General features: G+C 40.5%; 1 protein-coding gene across 2 annotated transcripts in view; it reads left to right on the top strand.

Moving 5' to 3' along the window:
• BBS7 (Bardet-Biedl syndrome 7) overlaps positions 1 to 23,039 on the top strand; it is a 40,401-nt gene extending 17,362 nt beyond the window's left edge. For both annotated transcript variants that reach the window (XM_072119346.1, XM_072119347.1), the window contains exons 7-20: positions 2,451 to 2,523; positions 3,400 to 3,516; positions 5,837 to 5,967; positions 6,489 to 6,573; positions 6,958 to 7,060; positions 8,607 to 8,799; positions 9,357 to 9,431; positions 9,511 to 9,576; positions 10,773 to 10,912; positions 12,520 to 12,684; positions 14,055 to 14,164; positions 14,930 to 15,033; positions 15,230 to 15,353; positions 22,763 to 23,039. In XM_072119346.1, coding sequence (XP_071975447.1) covers positions 2,451 to 2,523; positions 3,400 to 3,516; positions 5,837 to 5,967; positions 6,489 to 6,573; positions 6,958 to 7,060; positions 8,607 to 8,799; positions 9,357 to 9,431; positions 9,511 to 9,576; positions 10,773 to 10,912; positions 12,520 to 12,684; positions 14,055 to 14,164; positions 14,930 to 15,033; positions 15,230 to 15,353; positions 22,763 to 22,896 — 1,620 coding nt within the window. In that variant the 3' untranslated portion in view covers positions 22,897 to 23,039. The remainder of the gene's footprint in view (positions 1 to 2,450; positions 2,524 to 3,399; positions 3,517 to 5,836; positions 5,968 to 6,488; positions 6,574 to 6,957; positions 7,061 to 8,606; positions 8,800 to 9,356; positions 9,432 to 9,510; positions 9,577 to 10,772; positions 10,913 to 12,519; positions 12,685 to 14,054; positions 14,165 to 14,929; positions 15,034 to 15,229; positions 15,354 to 22,762) is intronic.
• Positions 23,040 to 23,490: the final 451 nt, after the last annotated feature.

The raw sequence follows: 23,490 nt of genomic DNA, 5'->3' as shown, positions 1-23,490 counted from the left end.
AAAAAAAATGTTTTTCAATAAAAAATTACTTTATAAATCACTAAAAATGCCCATAAGCCCCAAAACATATAAAGAGACATATAACACTCAAAAAAGTCTAAATCATAACACAAACCCCACATATATAGTATAATCGCGTCCGTAACAATCCATAGAATAAAACTAAATAACTATTGAACCCATATGATGAACGCCGTAAAAAAAAAAACGTTAAAAACCCGCCAAAAATTATGATTTTTACCTATTATATCCCACTAAAAATGCAATAAAAAGTGATCAACAAAACATATGTACTCCAGAATGATATTGTTGCAAAGAACAACATGTCCCGCAAAAAACAAGCCATCAACAATGTTATGCCACTTGGAAGACGGCGATGCAAAAATGATAGATTTTTCCCCACATTAGGGTTTTATTTGGCAAATTTAGTAAAACATAGGAAAAAATATTCATGTCTGGTATCCCCGTAATCGTATCGACCCATAGAATAAAGATAACAGGATTATTAGGCTATACGGTGAACACAAAAAAAAAAAAAAAGTAAAAAATCCAGTACAGAATTGATGCTTTTCTACTCATGACCTCAAAAAAAGTTCCAAAATTTTCAACAATAGGTGATACCAACCCCAAAATGGTAACACTGGAAAAAGCATCTCGTCCCGCAAAAAAAATGCTGTCACATGGCCCAAATAACGGAAAAGCGAAAATGTTATAGCCTTCAAAAGGGGGCAACCAGAAAACTAAAATCCTGGCAGCTGCAGGGTGCTCCTTCCCTTCTGCGCCTTGCTGTGCCCCCATAACACAAGTAATGTCCACATGTGGGGGGTCGCTGCACTCAGGAGAAATTGTAGAACAAATTTTATGGTGAGTTTTCTCTTTTTATCTTTTGGAAATGTGTAAATTTTAGGGCTAGATGAACGTATAACCGACAAAATTTGACCATTCTAAATTTCACCGCCATTTTGATTCAATTACTATGAAGATCTCAAGGGGTTAACAATCTTTGTAAATGCTGTTTCTGATAGTTTGAGGGGTGCAGATTTGAAAATGGGTTGGTTATATAGGGGGTTTTGTTGCTAAATATGTAAAATTTGATTTCAAACAGTATTTATCCCCAAAATAGTCAATTCCGAAAATACGGAAAATCGCTATTCGATTTGTAGGCCGCGTGACGTCAAAATAAATTATCCAAACATTTCAAAAATTATGAAAATGTAAAGTAGACAAATGGGAAATGTTATTCTGCAAGTTATTTAGGTGTTAAATCTATCTGCCTGAAAACGCGGTGGTTTTGAATTTCGAAAATGGCAAATTTTTCTAAAAATTCATCATTTTTTTCTTTTTTTTTGTAAATAAACGCAAAACGTATCAGCCAAAATTTACCACTAAAATGAAGTACAACATGTGGGGAAAAAACAATATCAGAATCGCTTTGATAAGTAACAGTGTTCAAAAGTTATAACCATATAAAGAGACGCAGGTCAAATTTCAAAAAAAAGTTGCGAGCCTTAACCTGCAAACAGGCTGCGTCCTTAAGGGGTTAAAGACATAAATATGTCTGTTCCCTGTTTAAGCCTGAGAATTAAGGCTGTATTTAACACTAAAAAACTAAGGAAAAAAAAAAACGCCAAACGAAGAAAAAGAATAAAACAAAAAAAGGAAGAGAAAAAAATAACAATTAAAAAAAAAAAGGTTAGACTAACAGCTTATGTTTACAAGGGTATATCATTATTTGCTGCAAATGCTACCCATTTCTCCCATTTACCTTCAAAATTGGTAGTTTTCAATATGTCCAGAGAGTTATAAGGATGTTAGAGAAGTTTTTGACATAATAGTCCTTAAATTAAAAAAAATCTTGCTTTTCATGCATAAATACCAGGATTGAAAATGTACCAGAGATTGTTATACACGGACAGAGAGTAACAAGACTTTATTGATGGAACTCAGAATTATATGCTGATGTTTGTGATGGCAGGACTACAGGAAATTAATAAATGATGATTTTTTTTTTGTTTAACAATAATTGTGAATTCTTATTTATGGAAAAATAAGACATTCCCTGAAAATAAGACCTAGTGCCTCTTTAGGAGCAAGAAAAAAATATATAAGACACTATCTTATTTTCTGGGAAATAGGGTAGTAGTAAAATACTTATTCCAGAAATTGTCTCATCAGTCCTTGTGTTGTCTGTAAGTTATATTTATACTATGGATATGCTGGTAAAAAAACACTATATGCTTGATTCCTTTTGATTTTGTATGAGACCTAACTAAATATTTCTATGAAGTATTAGTGAGTCAATAAATAATGAAATCTCATTTGAGCTGTAATGCCGTCCACTTGCAAAGAATATCCAGAAGAAAATATGTAGATGTAAATTAGGTTAAATCGTCTTTTTTTTTTTTTCTTTTTTTTTTTTTTAAATGAGTATTAATGCAATTTATTTTCAGGGTTCTGATCTGCTGTATGATGTTGAAGTTCCTGGCCCACCTTCTGTCCTGGCCTTGAATGGTGGTGATGGAGGTTAGTGTTTCATGGACTTGCTAATGTACAAAGGGGGTTGGACTGTACATCATATTATTACCTGTCTTGTATATAGGTGCAACTTGTTAAGTCCCTTCCTAGCACTGCTGAGGCCAATCATAGTCTGCAAAGGTGATTGACCTTTCCCCAGAAAGACAGATACATTGGTGCCTCTTAAACCAGCAACGGGGTGCTTAAATTTGAACTAAGCCACATTAAAGCAACGTTGTATTAAAACTGGAGATCCTTTTAAGTTTGTTAATGCAACTAAAGTTTTTTTAAGTGTCACTGCAGTCATTTAGTATAGAACATAACCTCACTTTGTACTTTTACATGCCTATTGGGGTTATCTTTATTCATAATCAGTCTCTGATCCCCTCTGGCAATACTTTGCTAGTTCAGTTTTACAATTTTAATGTCTTAGTACTGCATATACTCTGCTGCTTCACTCACACGGAGGGCAGAGAGCTCTGGCTTCTGACTGTTCTGCATTGTGCACCAGATTATTGTGCGGAGGCCTATCTGTGGGGAGAGTGACTGAGCATGCTCGACCATTAGCTGCTGAATAAGTGGATGTGCATGTTACTATACACTTTAGACATTAGTTGGTGCCATAATATTTTGATCTGTAAGGGAGTTTTGGAACACTAAAGCTCCCACATTGCCCTTTATGAATTCCCTCCAAAAAAAAAATCTTTATACTTAACTAGAGATGATGTGCATCAACCCATCTCTTGTGCTTCCTGTAGCTGTGCAGTTCTTTAATAAAGCCAGAACACTACACCTCAGTTTCATTGCATACATTAATTTAATAATCTTAATGTGAGAAAATTTTAATTGTCAAACTTACATTCAACCAAATGTCTTTGTGACTAGGGGAGAGTGGAGAAGAGCTTTTGTATGGAACATCAGATGGAAAGATTGGGTTAATCCACATATCAAGAAGTTCGCCTGTTCCTAAATGGGAAATATTCAATGAAAAAAAGAGAGGAGGTGTGTATGAATGTGTTTTTTTAATTATATACACATGAGAAAAAACAGTCAGCGTCACATACAAATAACATTAGCTGCGGTACATCAGATGTAGTAACATAAATACAGTGTACAATGACACGGCATTAGCAAAGAATTCTGTACAAGTACAATGGTCCTGAAAACCCCCTCTCCAAAACAAACATGTGACCATAACAATCCTGATCAAGTAAAGCAGATAAAAGAAATAAAAGAAACAAGTTCAAGGACAAAAGGTGAAAGTAGGCCACAAAGTAGGTCTGATCCAGCACCAGCACATTTATCAATCCCTCCCTAGACTGATATACTCATGTTTTTTGTAATGTGTGGGGTAATGTTTGGTAATTTACCAACGTACGTCTATTAATAGTTCTGCACTGCTTTCTTGATGTGTATAGTGAAGCCTCCTGTCTTTTACCTCCTCAGCCAGACATACCTGTCCATGAAATGACCACAAATGGAGGGTCATGTCATCTCTAACTGTCCATGGGCAATCACCACCTGTAGCTTTTTTATGGACAGGATGTGTGGCTGAAACTGGTGCAAAAATATTAATAAATGTATATTGGTAAATTACCTATTATCCTGCCCCCCACACTTATACACACACTACAAAAAACATGAGGTAAAGTGGCCAACCCCTTTTAAGAAGAAAAATAGGGTATTCACCAAAGACTATAAAACATCCAGTTAACACAAGACATCCATCTTATAGCGATGGCCTTGCGGGCCAGAAACAGTATTTCCTTCTGGAATATAGCTTCATTATGGGTCATCTTCCCATGAAATGCCCAGTAGGCACAAAGCTGGGGAGGTCAGGACCGGCTTATTCAGGATATCTGGTAATAGAGGAACTACACCCCACCAGAATGCAGCCATATAGTCACAAGTCCATATGAAATGGATTAAATCAGCAAGGTTATCCTGACACCTAGAATTGCCTAATCTGTGGATATGGAATAACCTGACAGGTGTTCTATAGCACTGATGGAATATACATAACTGAATTAACTTGTTACTGGCCACCACGGATACCAAGGTCTGAGACTCCTGAGCCGCCACCTATTCCTCATCAGACAAGGAGGGTATGAAGGATTCCCAGTAACCCACACTGGCAAAGAGGTGGCCTTACAACTCTGAAAGGAGGTGAGTATAAATGATGGACACCAGACTTTTAGGACTCTGAGGTGGCAGGACCCCAATAAGTGGGAAGGAGGAGAAGGCTGTCTCCGTTGGTGGGAACTGAGCCAAAAGGGCATGGTGTACTGGGGATGTATAAATGCCTTTTTAATGCATATTCAATTTGCAGCTAATTTACAAATAATCTACACAGATCCATAAAAAATATCTGTCACCAGAATTTTACCTCTCACATACCTGCTGGTAAAGGGTAAAAGTCCTCCCCATGTCGGCGAAAATTATCTGCCACTGAGGAACTTAATTACAACCGTAAGGCCCCTTCCACACTAGCGAGTGTGATGCGATGAACTCGCATCACACTCGCAACGCAAGCTGCCGGGAACGCACGGCCCGAACGCTGCACCGCGGGAGTGAACTGACATGCTGAGTTCACTCCCGCGGTGCAGCGTTCGGGCCGTGCGTTCCCGGCAGCTTGCGTTGCGAGTGTGATGCGAGTTCATCGCATCACACTCGCTAGTGTGGAAGGGGCCTTATTGTGATATGCAAATGATTGTAGAAGAGTAAATTTCTGGATTGAACAGTCATGTTTTCTCCAGGCTGTCAGTGAAACCCACCTACTTTTATGATTGACGGCTCTGTGTCTCTTCAGATCTCACACTGAGCAAATGGGAAGTCCTCTTCCTCTCTGCACCAAAATGCTGTCCTTTTCATTGCAGATTGAATTTAGCAGTGAGCACAGTGTGGGAAAGGGTACCTGTCAGCAGAAATAAAAGTAATTAACTGCTTCCAGTACCTTACCTAGTATAACACATTTGGCGGCCTATTGTGGCAGCATCATCTAGAAATTTAACTGTGTGATATGTAAATTAGTTGTATAAATTCATAAAGGTGGATAGGTCCGCATTGAAGTCAACACTCACCTCAGAACCTAAAGGACCTCAATCAAAGTGGATGGTCATCTGAGGAGGGGAGAACTTGACTTCAGCACTAATCTTTCCGCCTCTGTGATTATATAAAACTAATTAGCATGTACAATTAATTACGATTTTCTGAATGACACCGCTGTTCTGGCCCATAAAGGGACATGCTGGAAAACATTATTCTGCTTGATAAGGTACAGGTAGGGTTTATAAGGTTAATCAGTGTATCTGTGTCTTCCTAGGCATTTTGTGCATTGACAACTTTGATATTATGGGAGATGGAGTGAAGGACATACTGATTGGCCGAGATGATGGGACAGTGGAGGTATATGGCTTTGACAGCGCAAATGATCCAGTGCTCCGATTTGATCATGTAAGTCTAAGCCTAAAGAAATAATGTTTTGTAGGTATTCGGTAGTGCATGATAAGCAAATGTTTGTAATAACCTTAGCCATCAATATATGCTGTCAATAGAGTGATTATAAATATAATCATAAATGTTGTTTATGCTGGTGATGCACAATTGATGATGATATCATATGTCATTCAGGAATCAATGGAAACCTTTAGCCAAAATAAGTTGGGCAGGAAGATAATTATTAGCACATTTTGTAGATATTCGCCCATATAGTGTTAATTTACAAAAATGTTCCCAAACATGTGGTGACTCTCCCTTCAGTGCTGGAGTGTCTGTTGTGCAAATGTGTTTGTGTAAGGCCTCAGTTTGTCATCTGAGTTGTGCAAAATTTTCACATCCACACAGTCTAAATGTCACTGTAAAAATGTCACACAAAGTAGGCAGCTCTGTATCATTCATATGTATATACTGGTAAAAATAATCTAATTATACGCTCCTGTACCCGTAATATATATACCGGTATATTTTTTTCGCAGTCCTTGACAGAAAGCATAACGTCCATCCAGGGAGGATGCGTTGGTAAAGAAGGCTTTGATGAAATAGTTCTCTCCACTTACTCTGGTAGGTTTAATGCATTAGTTGCACTTGTTGTGCATATTTTACCCCTTTGGTACATCTGCTGTACATGTAGGGAGAATGTAGCGCTGGCCATGTTTCGCCTACGGTAGGTGTGAGTTGTGTTATACAGCCTGCACCCACCTGTAGCTCACTGTATCAGAGGTTTTTTACTGATCTAATTCATCAGATACTTCAATAGTTGAGTAGATGAGCGAGCCTGAGGTTCCTGTCTGAGTTTGGCCGTGTAATCGGGACATATTGCTGCATTGGCTAGTCCGTCAAATTGACACCCATAGCAACTACCCATGGGGATACCCCCGACCAATCATAGCCATGGCTAGTTTTCTGTACATGTCTATTAACAACTTACTTGTGTGTATCTGTCAGGATGGGTTTCTGGTCTTACAACAGAACCCACTCACAGAGAAGCTGGTCCAGGGGAGGAGCTGAAGATGAGCCAAGAAATGCAGACCAAAATAGCATCTCTAAGGTGAGCTGGTAGTTGTGAAAGCAAAAAGAAATAGTGAATATGCCCCTTTGTTATATGCAAATGTGTCCACTGTTTAGAGCCTGGAGCTGGGGAGCTACTGACTGCTGAGTTGGGGGGAGGGGTCAGTGTAACTGGGGATACTATGTATACCGGAGGAACAGCAGCAGGGTGGAAGGAGACTGCACACAGCATGAGACAGTTGGGGCAGGACCAATGGGAAAGAAGTACAGTGCAATGCATTATGGGTCTTGTACAAAACAAGTATTTGTGAGCACATATTTATATGTATATATGTGTGTATTTATATGTATGTATGCACATATTTATAAGTATGTGTGAGCACATCTTAACGTTAATATTTAATTTTAACCCTACCTTACAACATCGCTTTTAGGGAGACTTAAGGAGTAAAGATTGTGGTAGTGTGGGGGAGTATCTTATTCAGGCGTTCATGAGGCATCATTGATATTTCCCTCAATGACCTTGGCATGATGCCCTCCCAGACTGACGGCCAAATCTCCTGTGATGTAGGCCATTCACTACATGACTAGTGAAAGCTGCTCTCTTCTCCTTACAATTATGTTAAGGTAATATGCATATGACAAAGCTAATGTTTTATATCACATTAATGCTATATCATTTTAACAACAGAAATCTTAGTGGGGAGATCATTTCCTGATGCTAGGGCAGTGGTGGCGAACCTATGGCACGGGTGCCAGAGGTGGCACTCAGAGCCATTTCTGTGGGCACTCAGGTTATCAACCCAGGACAGAGTTCACCAGGAACAAATTCACCAAATCTTCCTGCAGTCCCAGGCAACTTAAGAGATGCTGCTCACTAAAACGACACTTTATTGGCTGTTTGGAACTGCAGGTAAAATTAGAAGGTGTGGACTGGGCTGCATTATCTTTGGAGGTCCTACTGCTGGGCAAAACCAGTCTTCCTCTACAGAGAGACCTTGGAGAGTAACTACAATGAGAGTCTGAATTTGCCCTTCTTCTTTCAACTGTATTGGTGGCCTCAGGGGCTGATACAATTGAAAGATGTGGAAGAACAGGTAACAATAAATTACTGCTTAAAATGCCATGTTGACACTTCCTGGTAAATAAGTGGATTTTGGTTGTAGCTTGGGCACTCGGTCTCTAAAAGGTTCGCCATCACTGTGCTAGGGCCTGCTTAGAGTGGGGGAAAAACAACTGACATATTCCCTTCAACATATACAGGTGCATTTCTAATAAACAGGAGGTAAGGGGTTGTAGCAACTTTGTAAGTTTATTCCCTATCCACAGGACTGCTGAGACCCCCAACTGATTATGAGAATTGGATCCCCCAGCAATCTACAGAACGGGGGCCCAGCAGTTGCACCCTCATGTTATATCCTATGATGTGGATTGTAGATAACTACCTAAGTTGGTGCAAACCCTTTAAATCCCAACAGCTCAGCTATCTTTGCTGTGTTAAGAATCTTACTGATGTTATCAGAGTTGAATATAGGGACATGCTATATAAGCATATAAATTCTGACAATTGGGTATGTTTATTTTAGGGCTGAGCTGGAACAGCTTCAGTTCAAAGTTGTTCAGGAGCGGGAGAGATACCAGCACTCATCCCAGTCTACCACAGCCGTATCCGCTGTTCCTGTATTTAGTATCAATGACAAATTTACACTGAATAAAGATGATGCCAGTTACAGCCTCATCCTAGAGGTTCAGATGGCTATTGACAATGTTCTTATACAGGTTTGTAGTAACCATTGGTGTTCGGAAACTTTTGTTTTAAGGTAATTAAAAGACATGTGCTACGTTCTGTCTCCCCTATTGATCTGTCACCAGATTATACAATACAAGCTGCATATATTATAAAGGAGATCTCTTACATCAGAGACAGATCCCCTTTCTTGGACAAGCTTTCCTGTCTGATTAAAATTAACACTTTATAAGTCCGCTAAGTAGATGCACAGAGATTGGTTGTAGCTTGTGACATTTAAGAAGGGTTGTGCATGGATGTTCAAGGTTAAGTACACTGGCCCCAGTGGATATATGAGTTGTTTTTAATCATACATGCAGTTTCTAATGTAAAATCTAGCAACATAAATTTTATATATCTTCTGACCATGTACTAGTGCAGTTTTGTGTGTTTCTTTCAGAGGCTTCGTAGATTGTATAGATGTTACCTAGACTTTATCTTAATCCCAGTTTGTTTTTTATTCTGAATGTGATCATGTGTTGGGAAAGCTCTCAGGCTTAGCTGTGCACTTAGGACACACATTGATTTCTGCTAGTCTTGATATTTGCAGAGTGATGTTCCGGTGGATCTGCTGGATGTTGACAAGAATTCAGCTGTTGTAAGTTTTAGTGGATGCGACAGTGAGGTGAGTACATTCTTACAGATATAAGGATTATATTTATTTTATCTCTGACCTGTTCTAACATATCAAATTTGTTGTACAGCCAAATGGAAATTTCCTTCTTGCTACTTATCGCTGCCAGGCAAACACCACCCGCCTAGAACTGAAGGTAATCTCTAGGATCAAAATCAGCAGTGTATATAACATTAGTAGTCTTAAGAATAATGCCTGAATCTATAGTCACTTGAAGCAGTTTTCTTTCTTCCAAAATCTGGGAATATAATATTTTGTATATAAATAAAAAGTACTGTGATAAATAATATAAATATGTTACTAAGTAAGGCACAGGAACCAATATTCGACTGCGCCGTTTGCGGCCAGATAATGGTTACTATAGATGCCTACGGGCCACGGGAACAGTGTGGTGAGCAGACGTGGTCTTACCGCACCATAACCATGCAAGATAAAATATAGGACAAGTCCTATATTTTGCATACTACAGCGTCAGCTGCTTGCTTCTTTATGGAGAGGGGAGGGATGAGCAGCGCTCACTCCTCTCTACTGTGCGTGCCTGTATGCTTGTCTGGGCCATAGAATACGTTCATGTGCAAGGGGCCTAACGCTTTCCTGATCCACATCTTGGAATAAAATAAGTGTTAGCTATGGTTGTTGAATCCCTGAATCTGAGAGCAGCAGTTTCCTGGGACTGCAGGAAGATTCTGTGCTGTCTGCTGAGCTTAATGGCCTGGGTGCCCACAGAGAGGGCTCCGGAACCCGTGCCATAGGTTCACCACCACTACCTTAGGTTCTACTTCCTACAACAACCATATATATATATATATATATTTACACCTCTCCTGGGACTATAATACACTCAACTCACCACCCACACCTCCAAACTCTGCCTTCTGCAAGGTGTTTGAAGATTCTGCATAATCGTACATCTATTCCTGCAGAGGACTTGAAATACGTGTTTCAACTTCCAGGCACTGGGGACGGACCTTATGCACTGTCTATAGGGGTGTGCGGTGATCCAGGCGCTCTGTGCATAAGCTCATCCAACAAACTAGATTCCCTGCCCTGTCTCCCTGCACACACATTAAAGTATGAACAGGATCACTTTTCTACCTTCTCTTTAAGAGGTTACTGCAGTATAAAGCTGTACTGGTATTATTTTGATGTTTTTATTAGCCTCAATATTTTGTTATTACTTCCACTTACTGTGATCTGATTCAGCATTAAGATCCGCTCTGGAGCATAAACACTTGCTCTGAGATGTGGAGTTCTGTGGACATTAAAAGGATGGGGACATTTATGAGCACATTGCTTTATCTCTGTTAATTAAGCACTTTTATGTTCATACAGATTCGGTCAATAGAAGGACAGTATGGAATGTTACAAGCCTATGTAACTCCTAGGATTCAACCTAAAACATGCCAAGTTCGTCAGTACCAGATCAAGCCTCTGTCACTCCATCAGAGGAGCCATGTGTTTGATCAGAACAGGTATATAGGCAAAAGAGAAAATACATGTAAACATTTCATGTATTTAATAGTAACATAAGAAAAACCCTTTAAAGTAATATTAACATAATGGATATGTAGTTATGCCATGTTGTGTATAGTCCTGGATCCTTTTTGTCTAGAACATGGAGATATGTCTCAAGTTTGAATTAGTCAGATCTAGCTGCCGAGACCACCCCTGATAGATGACTATCCATTGACATGAAATGGGTAGGTCTAAGTAGACTCCCAAATAAATAAGGCTTTTCCTACAAACACAATAACTGCTTTGCTCCCTCACCTTGCATCTCCTTCCCCTCCCATATAGATTGTGAGCCCTCACCTTGTTTCTCCATCTACCCTCCCATATAGATTGTGAGCCCTCACCTTGTTTCTCCATCTACCCTCCCATATAGATTGTGAGCCCTCACCTTGTTTCTCCATCTACCCTCCCATATAGATTGTGAGCCCTCACCTTGTTTCTCCATCTACCCTCCCATATAGATTGTGAGCCCTCACCTTGTTTCTCCATCTACCCTCCCATATAGATTGTGAGCCCTCACCTTGTTTCTCCATCTACCCTCCCATATAGATTGTGAGCCCTTACCTTGTTTCTCCATCTACCCTCCCATACACATTGTAAGCCCTCACCTGGTGTCTCCACCTACCCTCCCATATAGATTGTTATCCTTCACCTTGTTTCTCCATCTACCCTCCCATATACATTGTAAGCCCTCACGTTGTTTCTCCATCTACCCTTCCATATAGATTGGGGCAGATTTATCAAGCTGTCTGAAAGTCACAATATTGCCAATGGCAACCAATCACAGCTCCCCTTTAAAATATTCATGAGCACTGGTAAAATGAAAGCTGAGCTGTGATTGGTTGCCATGGGCAACTAGAAATATTCTGACTTTCAGACAGCTTGATAAATCTGCCTCATAGTGTGCCTTCACTTTGCATCTACATCTTCCCTCTGTAAAGCACCTTGGAATTAATAATGCTCTATAAATAAATAATAAGGTGTTGATACACCAGATGTTTAAGGGGTTGTTCCTGTGGATAGGGGATAACTAGGCAATCAATGAGGCCCCATCTGCCTTTAATTTCATTAGTGAGATCTGGGGTCCCCACAGTCAGCCCCTCACTGAGCTAGTTATTCACCTTATATGGTTATCTTGAGGAAATATATCCGACTACTTTTGTGGAGCCATTGGAAATCTAATTCTACCAGAATTCTGATGCATTTTCTAAAATGTTTGAAAGTTATATAGAGACTTAGAAGGTTGGTAAAATACAGGACCACCCAGGGAAAGGTTACAAATATCTGTGCAAAAAATGTATTATTTATACAGGCAGAACCCTACCCTACCCTACCGATTTACATACGACCCCTAGTTACAAATGGACCTCTGGATTTTGGTAATTTACTGTACTTTAGCCTTAGGCTAAAAAAAACATTATAATAGTTATCAATGGTGCCTGCAATTAAGCTTTATTGTTAATTCTTGTTCTTATAGCAATCCAGCATTTTTAAAATCCAGAGACCGAAAAAAATGTTGGCTGGGGTTACAATGATAAAATATACATTCCCGACTTAATCGTTGCAGGCCTATGAATATATTGAGTCTGACGGGCCAGTTCAGCTTTGCAGAGATCCATTCATGGATGGTGTTCTGTCTGCCTGAGGTCCCGGAGAAGCCTCCTGTTGGGGAAGATGTGGTTTTCTACTTTCAGAATACATTTCTGGATACGCAGCTTGAATGTTCATACAGGTAATTCCCTGTAGACTTGCAATGAAACCCTTTAAGGGCTTAAACATCTTTGTTTAAATTTGTTTTATTGATTTTAACATACCGTATATACTCGAGTATAAGCCGACCCGAGTATAAGCCGAGAACCCTCATTTTACCACCAAAAACTGGGAAAACCTATTAACTCGAGTATAAGCCGAGGGTGTAGTATACAGCCAGTCCCAATGTAGTATACAGCCAGTCCCAATGTAGTATACAGCCAGTCCCAATGTAGTATACAGCCAGTCCCAATGTAGTATACAGCCTGCCCCCATAGAGTATACAGCCTGCCCCCATAGAGTATACAGCCTGCCCCCATAGAGTATACAGCCTGCCCCCATAGAGTATATAGCATGCCCCCATAGAGCATACAGCCTGCCCCCTGCCAAGCGAATAAAAAAATAAAAAACATAATACTCACCCTCCGGTGTCCTGATCTTCAGCGCGAGGCTCCCGATCCTCGGCGCGGTACCAGGCGGCGACGGTGGCTCCTCTTCTCTCTTCTGTAGCCGGCAGATCACGTCCATGTGATCTCTCGGCGGGCGCGCACTAGCATCTTATTGTGCGCCCGCCGGCAGATCCCATGGACGCGATCTGCCGGCTACAGAAGAGAGAAGAGGACCCGCCGCCACCTGGTACCGCGCCGAGGATCGGGAGCCTCGCGCTGAAGATCGGGACACCGGAGGGTGAGTATTACGGTTTTTATTTTTTTCTTGACTCGTGTATAAGCCGAAGTGAAGTTTTTCAGCACATTTTTTGTGCTGAAAAACTTGGCTTATACACGAGTATATACGGTAAGTTAACATTTTAGGCATGCAAGCTCTTTGCAATGTTATACAATCCACTGTGTTGTGAAACATTGGGGCACATTTACTTACCCGGTCCAGTCGCGATCCAGCGGTGCGTTCTCCGACGCCGATTCGGGTTCTGCCGGGATTCACTAAGGTCCGTGCGCCGATATTCACCAGGTGTCGCTGCTGCGCCGAGGTCCGCCGAAGTTCACCTGCTTTTTTCTGGTGTATGTGAGTGCTTGATCTTGCGACACAAATGGCTTTTTAAATTCTGCGGTTTTTCCGAATCCTTCGGGTTGTCCGGTGGCCATGCCCCCCATTTGCACCAAAAATCGATTGCGTGCGCCACAATCCCGTGAAATACAGCGCAAAGCGGAAATATTCGGGAAAAACCCGACGGATTCGCGGCTGCGGACAAATGTAAATGTGCCCCATTGACTGAATAATTACACTCTGATTTTGTTCTAACATATGGTAGCGAATACATTCATATAGGGTTTGCAGGTCTTATAAGTTAAAAACATCTTTATGTTTTAAGTATTTTTTTTTTTTTTTTTGCAGAAAGGGAGAAGGAGTTTTTAAATCGGACAATATCTCCACTATATCAATTCTGAAAGATGTCCTATCTAAAGAAGCTACAAAGCGAAAAATCAATCTTAATATATCATATGGTAATTCTTTCTTCCCAAATTGTGTTTGAAATGTTTACACTTTTTCTTTTGTGAATATACCCATCTCTTTTGGCATTATGCTGTGACATTTGTGTGTAGATTAAAGGGAACCTGTCATAAGAATTTCACATTCTCGCCTAATGACAGGTTCCTATTGCCTTTAATACTTTTTCATAATCTGCTGTTATAATTAACATTACTTCTTACACTTCCTTTTAAAAATTGAGAAAAGCATGCCTGGCTCCTTGACAGTAATCTGCAGTCACGGGGACTTTGAAGTCCTTGGTGTCGTCATCATCATCTCATCTCTGCCCTGCTTGCTTTCTCCCTCCTCCTCCTTTACTCCTCCTTTTTTTCTTAGAGCAAGGGGGTCAGCTAATGGCTGCAAACGGGAGCGGGTATGGAGGAAAGAGGAAGATCTAGCAAAGCATAGAGGATAATGAATGAACAACATTTGGGGGGATTAGTATGAAAAAGGCTATGGGAACCTGTCATTAGGTGACAGTGTGTGATCCTGATGACAGGGTCCCCTTTAAGGGATATTTGTAAACGTTTACAAACCTCTGTTCAGTCGTGTAAAGCAGCAGTTCCTTACCTTTTATAGCCAGCACAGTGGTTGGAAACTCTACAAGTTGGGTGTGTAAAAAAATTGTTTGAACTATCTGCTGATTTCATGTACATGATGTTTTCAAATGTAGTGTTAAATAAATTTGTGTAATATTATTGGGCTGTAACTGATATCATTTTCTCTGATTTCCTGAGTAGATATTAGTGAAGAATCTGTTGGCCACACTCTGAAAATGATCCATCCAAAGTTGGAGTACCAGCTGCTGTTGGCTAAGAAGGTTCATTTGATCGATGCTCTGAAGGTACAGTGGGGGGTATACGGCGGCTGTTTAGATGATGTGGACAGGAGAAGGCATTGGGCCTAGAGAACATGTGTTGTAACTGAGACCTTGTTATCAGGCTCAGGTTATGGAAATGTTCCAGCTGTTTGATATAGAGTAGAGACAGGTGTTGCTGTAGAATTAATGATTAATGAGAATTCTCATTTTCTTCTGGAAGGAGCTTCAGGTTCATGAAGGAAACACAGACTTTTTGATCCCAGAATATCGCTGTATTCTGGAGGAGGCTGAGAAGCTCCAGGAGGAATATAAAAAACAGCCAGCACATCTTGAAAGGCTTTATGGTGAGATTTATCAATGTTTTATGAGGTACCTTCTTTAATCCTTGGGAATCAGAAATGTCATTCTGTGGTGCTATATCTTTAAAGCCATGCAGAGTGGTATCTGTATATAGGATATATATTGGATGCTTCAAAGAGGAGAAGGAAGTGATTCATTAGCACCCTTACTACTACACTCATGTAACATGCAGCATGTGTATGACATAACATCAGGTGCTACCAAGCTCTTCCAGGCCAATCATCTTATCAGTGGTTTTATGCATAACGCTTCTAATTAAGATTTATTTTTTTCGTTTATCTTTGCTCTAGTTCCCTAATTTCAAGTTAACATGATGCTCCCCACATGATAGGGCTGTGCTAAATGATGCAAAATCATGTACGTCTCACTGACATAGCTAAAGCTGGAGTTGTACCACTCTCATGCCATTCTGTCACTTCAAAACAGAATGTACCATAGTAGTATTAATATACCAAAATATACTTTTATGAGGTAAATCCACATCAAACAGTAATCCGGTTTTTATTTTATCTGTATTTTATATAAAGCGCAGTAATACTATTAGCTATATATATATATATATATATATATATATATATATATATATATATATATATATATATATATATATGATGAGTGATGTATTGGTTAAACCTCTCTAATATCCAAATGTGTCACCTACTCATTTGCATAGAAAGTATCCTCAGGAAGTTCATTAGCAGCTGCACTTTCACAGTCTTTGTTGGTCTCAAGGCTTAAGTTTTCTTAAAGGGGTCTCAGGTTCTTACAATGGCTCCTGTCAGTAAGGATGCAGATCTCATAGAAATACAGATTAACCAACATCAATGCTAGAATTACCCTAAATGAATCTCCTTATAAGCTTTATTTTATCAGTGTAAAGGTAACAAAGATGCATTTTAAATCAAAATCTGGAATGACGTCTGGATCGTGCATAGAAGGTGATTTTGGGATCATTTGATGCAGATTTACTCCCAGGTATAGTTATTAAGGGATCATAGAATATTTAAGGTGTTGTTATGTCCCACATAAACTGCTTCAATGAAGCTTTGAGTTAAAATAATTTAAACAGACTTGCCTATCCACTAAGATCTATTGCCAATGCTTGATGTGCCAGCTCCTGATACTACTTTTTACCTGTTGTGAAAGCTTTCCAGTGACAATTACTACTGAAGCCTATCACTGACCTCGGGGTTGACCTCTACACAATCAGAACATGCCTGCTGACCTCAGATCAGGGGATGCCTATTTGCTACACTACTAGCGGTACCTGTAGTCAGTCAGTGACATGCTGTGAATATAGAGGTCACCTCTTGACCGGCTTTAGTAGTGTGAAAACAGCTGAAGTGGCGTTTGAGGAGTCAACAGGCTGTGGGGCAAGTATATTTATCTTAGTTATTCTGACAGAGTGCATTAGAGCAGTTTATGAGGGGGCTGGAAAATCATTTTAACTCCTGGAAAAGAAGATTTAGGCTATAATCACATCATGTCATAGCCGTCTGTTTTGTCAGGCAGATTCCCGACCTATCCTTACAAAGGAGGGCTAGGACGTATCCCACTGTCATTGATGTTTTACAAATTTTGAGGAGCACCTTAATCCTCAATATAATCTTTAGTATGTGTGGTTGTGCTCTAGAAACCACCCAGATGTCAAATGGGATATGACTTAACCCATAAGCGCACCTGGCATAGTAATACATCCATGCAGGAAAGTACATCCCACAAACAGAGGTACTATTACGTTGGGCTTCTGGCACCAGCACCAGTGGAGCCAGTACCAGAAGCAGTGGGTGTCAGCTATTTATCACAGCTGACAACCTAGTCTAACAGCCACAATCGGTGTTGTCTCCGATCGCGGGTGTTACTCCCTTACACGCCATACTCAAACATGGCCATGGTGTTTAAGGGGCTTACCCCCTAACTTGCTATTCATTGGGGGTATCAGTGATGGGACCCCCACAGATCATCAGAAAGTTGTAGCTCACGATGAAGAGAGCAGCCGGCTGCACTGTTCGTCTCTGACGCTTGCCGATAAGATTGCCGAAAACTGCACTCAGCTAACTTGGTCTGTGCCATGCAGATGAACGGAGAAGCTGGAACATGTGCGTCTTGCTGCTCCGCTCATCTCTGACGCAGTGTGTACAACGTACAGAAGAGAAAATGGAGAACAGCTCGCCTGTAGAATAATATGCGTCTCTCTCCAATGCGTGGATGTCTAATGAGTCGGGGTTAGTCCAGGAAATAGAATAAAACCTGAAAAATCCAGCAGAATACAATATCAGAAGAATTATTAGAGCTAAAACCACTTCCATACTGCTGCATTTTCCGTTTTTATACCATTTCCGCGTACAATGGACCCACATTCTCGTGATCTGTGGGGGTCCGATCACAAAGACTACAAACGATCAGCAAGTTATGTCCTATCCTGTGGATAAAAAAATTAAACAGTCTTAACAAAAATAGATGATTTTCATTTCCTCCACCAAAAAAGCGTTAATCTAATCAATTAGTTGGAGATGCTCCAAAATGATGTTCCAGAAAAGTTTATCTGGCAAAAAATAAGCCCCATAAATCCACATTAAAAAAAAAATGTGCTCCAAATGGCGTTCTTTCCCCAGCCGTGTGTCCATACAGAAGTTTACCTCAACACTCCGGAGAAATTGGGTATCAAACTTTGGTCCAAAAATTCACAATGGATTAAACGACAAGAAGCTCAATGTTACAATTTCTAAATCACACCTCCATTTTGTTTTGACCCCTATTAGACACCTAAAGGGTTCACAAACTTCTTAAAGGTGTTTTTTTCTATAATGAGGTGTGTAGTTTCCATAATGGGGTTTGTGGTTATACTATTATGTATGCCTCTCACAGTCCTAAAATTCGCACCCAAATTCTAAGCCTCACTGTTTTAGGAAAATTAGTGAACGCTTAAAAACTATTACAACATAAAGCAGACAAGTTATAAATCAATTTGGGTGGTAAGAGAATTTAGAACTCTTTCACAAAAAAAAAAAAAAAAACCTTTCACAATTTTTGCCAAATTTCCGTTTTTTTCATTACTAGACACAAAAGATATCTTCCAAATTGTTAAACTAATTTGAAGTACAATGGGCCACATTTCCTTACCCGGGGCAATTCGCCGCAAAACGGAAATATTTGGGAAAACCCGACGGAATCGCGGTCCGTGGACCCTTAGTAAATGTGCCCTAATGTGTCACAAGAAAACAATTTCAAAATCCCCTAGATATAAGCATCACAAAGTTATAACCTCTTACAGTTACACAGGGCACATTTGAAAAATGGGTTTTTGTCCTCAAAGCCAAAATATGCTGAGTCCTGGGATTCATTTTTAATTGTTGATTTACCTAATACAATATACACAATAATTCATTAAAATCTCATATGTCAAATACGTGTCTCGGTGGTCTATATATGACCATAAAGATACATAGTTCCAATGCACAGTATGTCTTTAATCTTATATTAAATTTAGATAATATTATTATGTGTATACATAGATTCCACAGTTACTGAAATTTTGAGTACAGTTTATACACTTATGAAATTTCCAACACATGTTTTGGGGCTATCTTGGCTCTGAAAAGCATATAGAAAATTTCATAAGCCGTGCTTTCAATTTGTGGCAGTAACCTATTATGTTTAGTGCTGGAATATTTCTTGGTACCTTCTAAAGCTTTAGCTGTAGGTCATGTACAGTGCGGCATAGCAAAGCTGCAACAACAGAAGCTCCACTGCTTAAAGGGGGTGTAACCATCTGGGCATTCACTTTTAATTCTATTAATCTAGCACAGGGATCCCCAAACTTTTTACATAGGGGGCCGTTCACTGTCCCCCTCAGACCGTTGGAAGGCCGGACTAAAGTTTAAAAATAAAAAGTGGTACATGTAACCGCATCCTTAATACACTGGCACCCCCCTCAATTAATTATTTAATATACTGCCCCCCTTGTGAACTATTTTATATATTGGCCCAATTAATTAATTAATTGGGCCAATTAATTATTAAATATACTGGGACCCCTCTCCATTAATTATTGAATATGCCTCCTCCCCATTAATTACTAGACTGCCCCTCATAATTAATTATTTCCTATACCCCCACCATTTATTATTTCATATGCTGCCCCCCACCATTGATTATTTCATATGTTGCCCCCCACCATTTATTATTTCATATGCTGCCTTCTACCATTAATCATTTCATATGCTGCCCACCACCATTAATCATTTCATATGCTGCCCCCCACCCCCCCACCATTAATCATTTCATATGACACCATTACTGTATATTCCGGCGTATAAGACGACCCCTCTACTTTCTTGTTTAAAATATAGAGTTTAAGATATATTCGCCGTATAAGACTACCCCTTTTCCAACGCATACAAAACACCGGTAAAAATTAAAATTTAAATTCTTATGACATGCAGGTATATAGCAGGAAAACTGTCGCTCATAAACATAAGGCATACAACAACAACATTACCATCGCTATGCATAAAAACATTGAACACCACCCACCAGTATCCATAATTAATGTCCCCCATCTACCAGTAGCCATAATTAATGTCCCCCATCTACCAGTAGCCATAATTAATGCCCCCACCCACCAGTAGCCATAATTAATGTCCCCACCCCCAGCAGTGGCTGTGATTAATGTCCCCCCTAGCAGTAGCCATGATTAATGCCCCCCCCCCACCAGTAGCCATAATCAATGTCCCCCCAGCAGTAGCCGTGATTAATGTCCCCCATAGGTAATGTCCCCCCCAAATAGCCATTTCCTAACTTTCACCTATGCCTCCCCCCCCCCAAATAGAAACAGGGCCCCATAGATTTAAGCAAAATGAAAAATAAAACTCTTACCTAGTTATTCCGCTCCTCTTCGCGCTCTCTCTCTCTTCTAAAGATCGGCGCAGGCGACGGCTGATGACGCGTCTGCCAGGTTAGGTGTCGGGTCATAGACCTCAGCAGACCCGGCGCAGGCAGGCGCGTCATTAAGACTGTGCCGGCGTCAATGGATGAGGTGGGTTGGAAGGTGGGCGGATCGGGGGTCCGTTCAAATTTTAAATTGTGACAGCTCCGGGCCCTCCTGATCCAGCGCACGGACCAGATGCAGAACAGTCCGTGCGCTGTAAGGGAAAGGCCCGCGGCTCTCACAATTTAAAACATCTGCCCGCTGTGCTGCGCCGAGTTATTAGCGCAGCACAGGGGTCAGGTGCGGGCCTCGGTACCGTGATCGGTACGCCACTGTTTGCAATATGCAGCAAAGACTTACCGGCTATGGAGAGGGCTCAGCCCGTGAGCCCTCTCCATGCACCGGGACCCGACCGCCGCCGTGAATACACGGCGGGCGGTCGGGATTACCGGCGTATAAGACGACTCCAGAGAAGACAGAATATTTTTCTGTCTTCAAAAGTCGTCTTATACGCCGGAATATACGGTAATTATTTCCTATGCAGCCCCTCCACCATTAATTATTTCCGTTACTGCCCCTCATAATTACTTATTTCCTATGCTGCCCCTCATAATTAATTTATTTCCTATGCTGCCCCTCATAACTAACTATTGGCCCCGGGCCGCCACAATCTTTTTACTGCTCTTTTTAATAAAAACTAAAAACCCTGTACTCTCCGGAGTCTCCCGCCGCGTCTCTTCTATCTTCTTGTCGCGTCCGGGTAGGAAGGGGTGCGTGGCCTTGTGATGACGTCGTTGCGCAGCCGCGCATCCTAGTTCATGGAGCTATGTGCACCGGGGTTGTCTTCTGGCCACATCGCTCCAGTAATAGTGCTCGAGCGGCTGTTTCCGACCGAACCGAGCACTACACAGTGACGGGCAGGAGCTTCCTGTCCGGACGGACGGAGGCTCCTGCCCGACTGTTGAAGGGGCGCAGCACTGGCGTGCCAAGCGTCAGGGCCGGATCGAAACGGTCCGCGGGCTGCATGTGGCCCGCGGGCCATAGTTTGGGGAACCCTAAACTAGCATATACATATACATACAGTGAGTAAGGAAAGTATTAAGACCGCTTTAAATTTTTCACTCTTTGTTTCATGGCAGCCAATTGGTAAGATCAAAAGGTGTTTTTTTTTTTTTGCTCATCAATTTGCACTCTGCAAAAGGGTATTCTTACCGTTTTTTGTGCCATGCAGATTTAACTTGCATGCTGTCCATTTTCTTCTGATCCTCCTTGAGATGGTTGTACTCCTTCACTGGAGTCCAGCTGTGTTTAAGTAAACTTATTGGACCTGATTAGGAAAGGCAAACACCTGTCTATATAAGAACTTGCAGCTCACAGCACATGAGAATCATGGGCAGTTTCTTAAACCTCAAGGAGCTCGGAGACAGAATTGTGGCAAGGTACAGATCTGGCCAAGGTTAAAAAGAATTTCTGTAGCACTCAATGTTCCTAAGAGTACAGTAAGCATGATAATATAGAGTGCCCAATTAACCTCAAAACCTCTATTATACTACATGTTACAATAATGGAAGAAAAATCTAGCGCCCATAAACTACCAGTGTTCCACAGCTTGGTCTTATTATTATTTTATTATTATTATTTATTGTGATTTAAATTTTTATTTTTTTTTAATAAGGATCATAGAAAGTTACTTAACAACTGAATCTATATAAATGCGTTATAATAATCTCTAAATTGAAGATAAGATTATTGATATATTCTGTGTTAGAACTATATATCTTTATGATTAGATTATATATAGACCACAGACCCTGATTTGGCTACTATTTTATGAGATTTTAATGAATCATTGTGAATATTGTAGAAAGTAAACAAACAAATACAAATGAGGTGACTAGGTGATAAATGTAAGAAACATCAGTCAGTGATTGGCTGCTGATGATGTTAAGGGTCTCCCTAGTGATGTACATGTCTTTATATGGATAGTTGCATCACTCGGGACCTCCGAGACCAGCTCTCAGCGGGAAAGAAAGACTTGGCTTGTCATGTCTTTCCATTGTGGGTTTCCCACAATTTGCAACATGTAGCGGTAAGACTGTGGTAAGAAAGGAGGCCTCTGCCTGCCAGTGTATGTCTATGGATACTCTCAGTGGGAGCTTTCCTGGTGTATATGAAGAACGCGCCATGTGAATGTAGCCTGAAGCCAGATTTGTCAGTAGACCATGCTGCTGTTATCTGCATACACAGCAGGATATAAGCCGCTGTGAGGAGGGTGGGGAGCGTTCTCTTTACAAGGCTGTTCTTTGATCTTAGCCAATGGTGCAATATTTCTTGGCCCATTTTGGCCTATTTGACGTTATGTGATCTGATATATAAGCTTTCACTTTTGTTTATACAAGGACCATGAAATGAGTGACTCGAGGGTATGGATTTTTTATAGGATTGTCTTATTTTGTCTTCTAGGTATGATTACAGATCTCTTCATTGACAAGTTCAAATTCAAAGGCACAAATGTAAAATCTAAAGTTCCTCTTTTACTGGAGATATTGGACAATTATGACCAGAACGCGCTTATGACTTTTTTTGATACTCAGTAAATACTTTATATCGGTTGGATGTGTACAGTATTTATTATATATTGTTATTGCTGTTTGTTCACACTTGTAGTTTTCTGCATTTACAAGACATTTCTTACGCAATGCCCTTTGTGTATGTAATTAAACCTTATTAACAATACAAAGGTCGTCCCATGTGTTAATGGAAATGAGAGAACAGTTGTCTGGGAGTTTCCATAACAATTCATGTGCTTGTATGTTTCTTGGTGACAATTCATGAGATAAAGATGGGAAAATAAGGCGTAGTTTACAAGCTTTGCATAAGTTTAAATACAATACAAACTAATATTGTAATAAACCAGTATCCAGCTACATCCACAGAGGATTTATAGAATTACTGTAATATAGAGCTATTTACTATTATGTAAAGCACTGATCTACTATCAGTTTACTGTGTCCTAATCCAATTCCGATCGCAGAAATATAAAGTTCTAGAAGTTTTATGCAAATTACCCTGGGGTGCTCAGGCTACCTCACCCGAGTGCCCCAGGGAGCCTCATATTTTAATTCATGCCTTAGCCTATAGCCCTAGCGGTCCCACGTGGTGATACGGTGTTATGAGGGGTTGTACATAAG

The sequence above is a fragment of the Engystomops pustulosus genome, chromosome 1 (genome assembly GCF_040894005.1).
Source record: "Engystomops pustulosus chromosome 1, aEngPut4.maternal, whole genome shotgun sequence".
NCBI classification, from domain to species: Eukaryota; Metazoa; Chordata; class Amphibia; order Anura; family Leptodactylidae; genus Engystomops; species Engystomops pustulosus.
Note: the sequence above shows the minus strand (reverse complement) of the source record. Positions and strands in the feature narration are given on the sequence as shown.